This window comes from Eimeria maxima, genomic scaffold (assembly GCF_000499605.1).
Source record: "Eimeria maxima Weybridge genomic scaffold, Emw_scaff1263, whole genome shotgun sequence".
In the NCBI taxonomy this organism is placed as follows: Eukaryota; Apicomplexa; class Conoidasida; order Eucoccidiorida; family Eimeriidae; genus Eimeria; species Eimeria maxima.
Window position 1 is genome coordinate 1 of NW_013564262.1, and position 9,507 is coordinate 9,507.

The 9,507-nt window shown below is 44.9% G+C and overlaps 2 protein-coding genes across 2 annotated transcripts; both read left to right on the plus strand.

The window, feature by feature from the left end:
* Nucleotides 1-715: 715 nt before the first annotated feature.
* Nucleotides 716-6,289, plus strand: EMWEY_00050750 (Leucine Rich Repeat family protein, related; the record flags this gene model as incomplete). Its single annotated transcript, XM_013479643.1, has 17 exons — nt 716-815; nt 994-1,154; nt 1,365-1,490; nt 1,652-1,838; nt 2,163-2,331; nt 2,567-2,662; nt 2,867-2,966; nt 3,078-3,122; nt 3,551-3,633; nt 3,830-3,926; nt 4,085-4,295; nt 4,483-4,574; nt 4,838-4,927; nt 5,313-5,374; nt 5,554-5,656; nt 5,892-5,981; nt 6,242-6,289. 17 exons carry the CDS (start codon nt 716-718, stop codon nt 6,287-6,289), a joined length of 1,860 nt encoding a protein of 619 aa, XP_013335097.1.
* Nucleotides 6,290-7,433: 1,144 nt separating this feature from the next.
* On the plus strand, nt 7,434-9,255 carry EMWEY_00050760 (hypothetical protein, conserved; the record flags this gene model as incomplete). The annotated part of the gene is made up of 6 exons (XM_013479644.1): nt 7,434-7,527; nt 7,705-7,745; nt 7,906-7,996; nt 8,135-8,204; nt 8,478-8,625; nt 9,181-9,255. 6 exons carry the CDS (start codon nt 7,434-7,436, stop codon nt 9,253-9,255), a joined length of 519 nt encoding a protein of 172 aa, XP_013335098.1.
* Between the last annotated feature and the right edge of the window lie 252 nt (nt 9,256-9,507).

Here is a 9,507-nt window from a genome sequence, read left to right on the forward strand (position 1 = left end):
ATATATATATATATGTTTATAGTATGTATAGTAGCGCTAAACGTCCGTATATATTTATTCGGATATTCATAGAACTACTGCATGCGGAGTTGCTGCTGCCTTCAGTCGATGTGCTTGGCATACGCGAAAGGCTGCCTTGCATTTAACGAAGTCGGGAATACACACTTCAGTATTTCTGCCCAAGTTGAGGGACCTCATTGGGGAGCGGGAGCCAACAAACCGCCTGGCTATAATTCAAGTATTTCTTCCTTTTTTTCCTTTTATCTCCCTTCCTCTTTCCCGCATTATTCTTTCCTCTTTCTCGATATCGCTTCTGTAACCATAAAGAAAAATGCAGCACCAGGTGTACCGACACCCCTTCTTCTCTGCCTGCAGGCCAAAGTCGCTGGAGCCATTATTGGGGCCCTCACTGGGATGATTCGCAGCTGCGACGAGGTACACAGCCAAACCCTAAACCCTAAACCCTTAGACAGCGTTCGACCCCTAACCAACACGAAATTCTAAACACTAAAACAGCATAAACTTCTGTACCCGAAGAAATATAATTCTGTTCGGGTGAATTCTTTAACATGGACAGCGTAATAACATTAAACCCTACACCCTACACCGTACGCCACAACAGGTTACAGGTTGCTCGTTCGTGGGGCATTTGGCGTATTTCCTCTTCTTGGGACTTATGGATGTTGAATGCTTAAGTGGGCGTACACCGCAGGCTATGGACATGTGTTGCGACAACTACCATCTCGTAGACCTCCTGCTGCCTGCCCTCAAGGAAGAAGCAGCAGACCCCGTCATTCTCGCTGCCAGTTGCATCGGTACATGCAGCCTGCTTTTTCCCTCCACTTTCTACTTCACAGCGTGACAAACATGCGCGTACACTCGGAGACACTCTCTTCGTGGTTGTTGCAACGTTGGCGCATGCGGCTCTGGGGGATAATTATTGTTGGCAGTGACAGCATTTGCTCGCAGATATGCATGCATGCGTGCATGCAGGAGTGAGGGTAATCCTCGAAAATCCTCGACAGCGTAATGAGCTTCTGCAATACGTAACAGAAGAAATGCAAGGATTTGAGGGTCTGCTGCAGTACTTGGGGGGTACCCGATACACCACAATGTGTGACAGAGCGGAGTTAGCTCTGCGCAACGTAAACCAGGTAATTTACTGCTTGAATCCCCTGCTTGTCTCCTTTTCTTTTTTTTTTATGCGGGCTACTGGCAGTTGGTCTCCTTTTCATTATTCCTTTTGCTAGTGCCTGCAGCTCTTCGTCAGTTTTTACAGACCACGCCAGATATCCAGCCGCTAGTAGACAATTAGTGTTTAGAAATTAGGGTTTAGGGTTTAGGGTTTCGGGTGTTGCGTGCAGCTTCCTTACGTTCCTGAAAGGGTTCCTTTGACGCGGCTGACAAATATTTATGCCTGCCGAGTATTGGCCTCCATCTGCAGCTTTTTAGCTTACTACTTAGGAGAGGAGAACGACCTAGTCGTGCAGGTGTGCATACACATTCTGCAAAGGAGACACTTCTGTAGCTGTCTCCTCCTGCATGCACTGCACAGGTGGCACTTGGGTACCTGTCTCCTTCCTCAGACACAGCACAGACACAGACACGGACAGCAGCATGCGTATTCAGATGTGTTGTGCATGCGCTGCAGGGTGTTGCAGAGAGACTGTTTGCTGCACACCGAGAGAAGGCCATTGTTGACGTACTGGAGGTCAAGAACGAGGAGGTCCTTGTTGCTGCAGTAGAGTGTCTAAACAGCATGCCTCTTCGTTATATTACAAAGGAGACAGTAACTCTCCTTATTAAACTTATATGCAGACTACCCTATCCGCATGCAGGTAAGATGGCCGCCTGACACTGCAACTGCTTCCGTCAGTGCTGGCATCTCTGCTGCTGCAACTGCCTCTGTTGCTGCTGCTGTCTCTGCACCTGGTGTCTTGTCGATTTTAGTGTGTGTCTTTATGTGTACGTTCGTCTTTTGTGTTATCTGTGCATTTTCGTTTGTGTCGTTCTCCTGCGGTGTGTCCCTTGGATGCTCTTTATCTCTTGCTTTCTGTCTTCTTGTGCATGCATTGCGCTGTCTTTGCTGTGTCTTTATATCCCCCGCTGTAAGTATCCGTGTGTGCAGGGGACACTTTGTGTGTTGTCTCCTTTTTTCTCAGGCTTGACGTCTTCTGTGCTGCAGTCTGTTATAAAGTTGTTAGGGCGCTTAGCTGCCTGGGAGTCTCCGCAAGTGCATGCAGTGCTGTGGGGAGAGCATGCACTTGAGTCTGTTGCTGCTGTCTTTGATGTTATATACAAGAACTTATCAACCCTAAGAGTACCAGCTAGGTAAGTAATTTATCCTCTTTTGTCTCCTTTTTTGTCTCTTTTTTTATCTAGTGTCTCCTCGTTCATCTTTACAGTGTCTGCTTCCTCTGTACCCAGCGACACTTCCTCTTGTGTTGCGGTCCTACAACTGTCTTCCTCAGTTGCAGGGGTAGTATACTGGGATCGTCTCCAAAGGAGACACTTGGCTGGGGCTTCCTTGCATGCATGCACCAATATGCTCTGTTGTTTTGTGCAGAAAAGCAGTTATTGAGAACATGCATGCACTCAACAAAGTTGGGGTACATTTTCTTCTTACTGCCTCACGCGTGGAGTCCACCAGGGACGTCATGCGGTGAGCTATGGGATCATAAACCCTAAACCCTATACCCTAAACCCTAAACCCTATGCAGTTGAGGCGGAAAAGGGTCTATCGACAGTCCGACGCGAGCTGCCTCCTCCTGCCTCGTTTGCACAGTCATCTCTCCCTGCTCTGTAGCCGAAACCCTAAACCCTAAACCCTAACAGCGTACACTCAAGTATGTCTGCAAGTGTTCAGACTGAAGCAAGTGGTGTCTCTGTTTGCTCCTGTATTGGAGGCGGAGCAGCAGCTGCCTATACACCCCGATGGCTTCGACGTCGTGGTGGAGAGGACGTGGGTGGGGAGGGACGTCGCTGTGCTGCTTACTTGCCTCTCTGGCAACCATAAACTAAACCCTAAAAAAAAAGAAGGGTTTAGGGTTGTCTGCAGACTTGCTGATATTATCCAGGGCTGGCCTGACCTCCCCGATGCTGGGAAAGAACTCAGCCTCAGGGTAAGGAGAGCGTGTCTCCTTTTTTTCTCTCGTTTTTTTTCGTGGTGTCGTCTGTCTTCTTCTCCGGTCATGGAAGCCCTTCTGTCTTTGCTGCTGCTGCTGTTGCTGCAGACACTGTGTAACAGAGAGGCAGAGATGTGGGACGACGATGCTGCGATGAGGAGACACCTCGAAATGGATGACGGAGAGGAATCAGAAAGAGCACCACAGCAGACAGCAAGTCAACACGAGGGTTTAGGGTTTAGGGTTTAGGGTTTACTGATCCCAGTGGGGAGGAAAGCTCTCCAGTCTGTTATTGTCTCTGTCTCCTTCCCTAAAATTAATAGCTTGCATCTTTTATTCCCTTCGTCTGTTGATTTCACCACGAGTTGCAGCAACCGGGGTTTAGGGTTTAGGGTTTAGGGTTTAGATTTTGTCGAATTCTGCAGGATTTCGTCCGGCTCTGCGTCGCTGAGAGGTTGTCTCTTTTGTTGGCCCCGCTGTGCAACCACAGTACAACCCAACGATATTCGTGAGGCTGTCTCCTGCAGCAACTGCAGCAATAGTACAAAATGCAGCAGCAGCAGCAACGGCTTGCGATGTTGCTGCTGCACTGCGATAGCCGAGGGAGCAACAGTTGTGGCCGAGGACAACAACACCAGCTGCGCCAAATGAAACTTTAAGGGTTTAGGGTTTAGGGTTTAGGGTTTGGGGTTTATGTGCTGCAGGAGACAACGAGCATTGAAACAACACGCGGAGTACTGGGCTGGACGTCTTAAGGCGGACATCGAGGACACAGAGGAGGAGATAGCAAGGGCAAGTCTTGTCTTTGTCTCCTTTTTCCTTCTTTTTTATATAATGTATATAAGGAGATAAAATATTTGTCTTCGCCTCTTAATATAACAAAGACATAATATTTATTTAGATGTCCCCTTTAATTAAGAATTAAAAGTGCTGCTGTTGCTGCTGCTGTCTGTGAGCAGGCGGAAGCAGAGGCAGCAGCAGAGGAGGAAGAGGAGCAGTATGTGTTGCAGCAGCCGCAGCAGCGGAGCGAACTGGCTAGAGCAATTAAACAGCAGAAGCCTAGGAGCTGGAAGGAGAGGCTGCAGAACAGAAATAGACCCCATGGAGACCACGCAACAGGTAGCAACAGGATGGGGCACACCTGGCCCTCGTTGGGGGAGGTTTGGAAGGGTTAGGGTTTAGGGTTTGAGGGACTTGTGCAGGGTTTAGGGTTTGGAGGATACTACGGTTTTATTTTAGCATTTGAGGGATGATGTTAGGGTTTAAAGTTCGCAGGGTTTAGGGTTTAGGGTTTGCGTATTTTTGCTAGGGTTTAGGGTTTATTGTATATATAATCCTTTTCTTTTTACTTATACAGGAAGGAGGAAAAAACCACCAGATCCATTAGAGGCACTACAAGACAACCCCATCTATGCTGACCTCTACGGCAAGTCCCAAGAAGGCCCAACGGTACGCTGCATGCATCAGTGGGCGTCTGCAGCAACAACAGCAGCATCAGCAGCACCAGCTTCTGCTGCTGATGTACCAACCGCAGCAACGCCAGGAACAGAAGCAGCAGAAGCAGCAGAAGCAGCAGAAGCAGCAGAAGCAGCAGACGTTGCAGCAACACCTAAACAAACTACTATTACTACTGCTGCTGTTGCTGCAGTTGCTGCTTGGATATTTCCTGGAGTGTATGTGTCTGCTTTATTTTATTTCGGGTGTATGCGCAGGGTCGCGAGCGTCTAATGCAGGAGCTGATGGCGACAGATCTAGAGCCAGGTGCTGTCCATACACCGCAGCGTTTGTTGCGTTCTCTTCTTGTATGTTGTGTCTTGTTGTGCAAGCGTTGCATGAACTGCATGCAGTCTATCAATGCATGCAATGCTGTTGCATGCACAGGACTGTGGGGCTGCTGTGTCCTGCTAATATACAGACCCTGAGTTAGCTGCGATGTATTTAAATAATATAGTTGATCTATATGGAGATGATGGGGTACGTTGTTCTTAACAACCCCACCTTATAAACACACTAGTCAAGGGGCGTAGTACTACTCCTTCTGTGGTATAAAAACAGTCTCTTTCTTTCTCTCTTCCTCCTCCTCTCTCCCTTCCCTCTGTCGCCTTTCTATTTGCAAGAACTTCTCCTCTTATATGCAGGGGAAACCTGTCTCCTTATTTTCCTGTCTCCGTTTTTGTCTCTTTGCAGCTGTGGGCAAATTTCCATGCCTCAGAACTCCAGCCGTGTTACATTATTGCAGCCACCTTGAGGTAGGTAGTTGCTGCAGCAGCAGCAGCAGCAGCAGCTGCTGCTGCTGCTGCTGCTGCTGCTGTTGTTGCTGCTGTTGCTACGACACACTTCAAGGGTAGTTGTAAAGGAGTATCCTGTCTCCTTTGCATGCCTATAATTATTGTATAATTTATTGTATTTGCTGCTGCTGCTGCTGCAGGCTGCTGTATGCAGCAATAGAATATCCGCAGATAGCAGAAGCAAGAGAAGACACCGTAAATGTCTGCAGACGTCTTGTCTATCTTCGTTCCCTTACTGCCTTGGTAATACAATTTTCCCCTTCTTCTTCCTTTCCTCTTCCTGCTCCTTTCGTTTCTTTCCCTTATTTGCGTTGCTTGTTTTTGTTGGGTGTTGGTGTTTGCCGTTGTTTGTTGTTGTTTGTTGTCTGTTATTTGTTGTTTGTTTACCTGCTATTCTTGGGTAGTGCAAGATTTAGGGTTTAGGGTTTAGGGTTTAGGGTTTAGGGTTTAGGGTTTAGGGCTTACGGCGTGTGCACAGGTGGAGGCAGTCCCGTTTTTGGCAGCAAACGTCGGGGCAAAGTTTTGCCGACTAATGCAGAGAGTCCTCCGACTAGAGCCACATCAGCCTGTATGCTTTTTTCTGCATTTATTCGTCGTTTTTCTTTTTTCTTTTTTCTTTTCCTTTTTTATTTATATTTATTTATATTTTGTTTATTTTCTTCTGAATTGTCAATTCAAGGGTTTGTGGTTTTTTTAGTGTTTTGTTTATTGGAGTTTCGCAAGCCTTCATCAATGCTGCGCTGCACCCGCTGCCGAGGGTTTAGGGTTTAGCGTATAGGGTTTAGAGTTTAGGGTTTAGGGTTTAGGTTGCGGGTGGCGGTGCTGCAGGCGGAATCGATGGACCTTATCCTCAACTATGATATTGTTGCGGAGTAAACCCTAAACACCTAACCCTAAACACTAAACCCTAACCACATACCCTACGCCTGTACCACCAAGTGCTACCGAAAACCTCAACCTAAATTCGAGACGCTAAACCCTAAACCCTAAACCCTAAATTGGAGAAGGAGATGGACGTCTCTGCAGGTGCACTCGGCGTATGATGTCACCCCTTCACCATCTTATTCGTCAGTCCTCCAGCCGTCCGTTGGATATAAGAGAGCAAGTAAGGAGTCTAGGGTTTGTCTTCATATTAGGGTTTAGGGTTTTGTTGTACATATTGAGGGTTTATCATTAATGCCCTTAACGTACAACAACAAGGGTGTATTTGTTGAATCTCTGCTGCTGCTGCTGCTGCTGCTGCTCCTGTTGTTGCGTAGATATTGTGCGTAGAATTGGCTGCCCTCTACGCATGCATCGCCCGCCAGATTCCTTATGTAAAGTTTTCTACAGAACGTGATGTACAGGTATGTTAGTAAAATATACATAATATATTTATCTATATGTATAGATTATTTATATATTGTATGTATATTGTATACATACCTTCATATAAACTAAAACTCGATTCAAGCTGAGGGGAAAGAAAAAAAGGGAACGGGAAATTCTCTTGCATGCAGTCATAAAGCCCCAAAATGTGTGCATGTGCATGCAACAGGATTGGGCAGTTGAACGAACGTACGAGCGTCTATTTCCTTCCTCTATCATAAAAATCTTCGTGGCTATGTTGCTGATGGATTTGGCTATCGACTCAGGCAGCTCACAGTACGCTTATTGACACACAACACACGAAATGCATGCATGCGTGCATGCATTCCATGCATGCATGCATGCATGTTGTTTTACCTCTCTCTATGTGTCTTTGTGCCTCCCTCTTCTTGGGGAGAAGACGCAAAGATATATTACCTTTATCTCCTTATGCTGCTGCTCTTGTTGCTGTTGCTGCAGTGGTAGCTACGTCTCCCATCTAATGGCCCGTCTAGCTCCACAAAGGGAAAGTAAGTTCTTAAGATATCGACACTCCAAACCCTATCGAGGGTTTACTCCAATAAACGCTTCAGGGAGTAAACCGGTATCCTTATCCTCCCTCCTGTTTGCTGCTGTTGCTGCTGCTGTCGCTGCTGCTGCTGCTGCTGCAGGGATGCGCGTCGACTGCATTGATATCCTCTCCGCCCTCATGCAGCACTGCCCAGAGAAACTAAGCTTCGAAGCCATGGAGGCTCTGCAACATGTCGGTGCCTGGCCAGCCCAAACCCTTAACCCTAAACCCTAAACCCTAAACCCTCATGGAACCCAAAACTCACAGAATGTCTAAATTGTGCCCTTTAAACGCATGTTTACTCATTCACGGGCTGATTCCGAGGTTTTACGGTTTAGGGTTTAGGGTTTAGGGTTTGGAGGTATCTGTGCAGGCACGTATCTTTCTCCACTACCCGATTCGCCCTTCAGTGATGTACGAGTTGTTGGACCTGACAAACGTCCAGTACTTTAAGCGAACTCTCGTAAGCTGTTAGGGTTTAGGGTTTAGGGTTTAGCGTCTAGGTTCTAGGGTTTAGGGTTTAGCGTCTAGGGTTTAGGGTTTAGGGTTTTGCTTTTGCTGAGTGTGCGACCAGGAGCTGCTTCTCTCTGAGCACTCGAAAACTGCTGAGAGGGTTTTGCAGATTGCTCCTGTTTTGTGGTACAATGCCCTTATACATGAGGACGGTGAGCTCTGCAAGCGGGAAACCCTAAACCCTAAACCCTAAACCCTGCCTTAAGGCAGAGTGCAACGAGTGATTCAGCTCCTCATGTGTACTCGCAAAAGGGTTTAGGGTTTACGGTTTAGAGTTGGCTGTTTTGCAGGGGAGCCTGTCCGCGTAATGGCGGTAGCGACGAGCCGCAGCTTCTACATTGTGGAGAGGCCTGCAGGATTGTAAGTACAATTCTGTCTAGGGTTTAGGGTTTAGTGTTTAGGGTTTATTGTGTAGCTAAAAGTTGTATGTTTTATGAATGGTGTTTTTCTGTTTTCTGCTTGCATCCATGGATTGTCGCTGGATGCATGCATGCAAACTAAAAAGATGAATATACAAGAAATAAATCGATATAATAAATAAAAAAATAAATTTTATGTATTTATTTATTTATATTATTAATAATTATATATATTTATATATATATATTTATTTTTTTTTTTTTTTCTTAATAGACGTGATCCTCTACATCCAGAGGTGGAGTACATATTTCGTCGTGGCAAAGGAATTCAAATTTTCGAAATTCGAAATTATCGACGACTGACAAGAATTGTTAAAGGATTCCCCGCAGATAATTGGCTAGCTGCTGGATGGATACATAAGGTATTTATTTATTTTATTTATTTTTTTATTTATTTTATTTATTTATTTTATTTATTTGTTTATTTATTTATTTATTTTGTTTATTCTATTTTTTTATTTATTTTATTTATTATAAAGGTAATAATAATAATAAGTGTTGTTTAATAATAATAATAAAGAATAATAATAATTATAATGCAAGAATAAATATTTATCTTTTTTTTTATCTTTATTCCTCCTGTATATTTATTTATTTAGGAGGAAGGAGAAGGAGTAGCAAAGGAGACATTTGATTGTCTCCTTATGGAGGTATTAAGCCAAACAACAGATTTTATCTTTTGTCTCCGTGCTCTCTCCGGTAAACTAGGGTTTAGGGTTTAGGGTTTAGGGTTTAGCGTTTGTGCTGTAAACAAGGAACCTGCACAGGGTATTTATTGCTGACAAACTATCAACAAACCATCACAATAAACCCTACAACTACACATTACTCTCTCAAAGTCTAGGGTTTAGGGTTTAGGGTTTAGGGTTTAGGGTTTAGGGTTTAGGGTTTAGGGTTTGTGCTGCGTGATTGTGCAGATGTGCATGAATTCTTCATTAACTGGAAGTATTGGTTTGCCTTCGATCCAACCAGTGCAGGTCTGTCTCCTGTAACCTTCCTTTCTGCTGCTGCTGCTGCTGTTGTTGCTGCTGCTGCTGTTGCTGCTGCTGCTGCTGTTGCTGCTGCAGTTTGTCTTCATGTATTTCTTGAAAATTGCCAATTCCCTTACATGAGCTACCCTAACATTATGCCCAAATAAAATAAACAAAATAAACAAAATAAATAAAATAATTAAAATAAATAAATAAATAAATAAATCAATAAATAAATCAATATATATATATATATATATATATATATATATA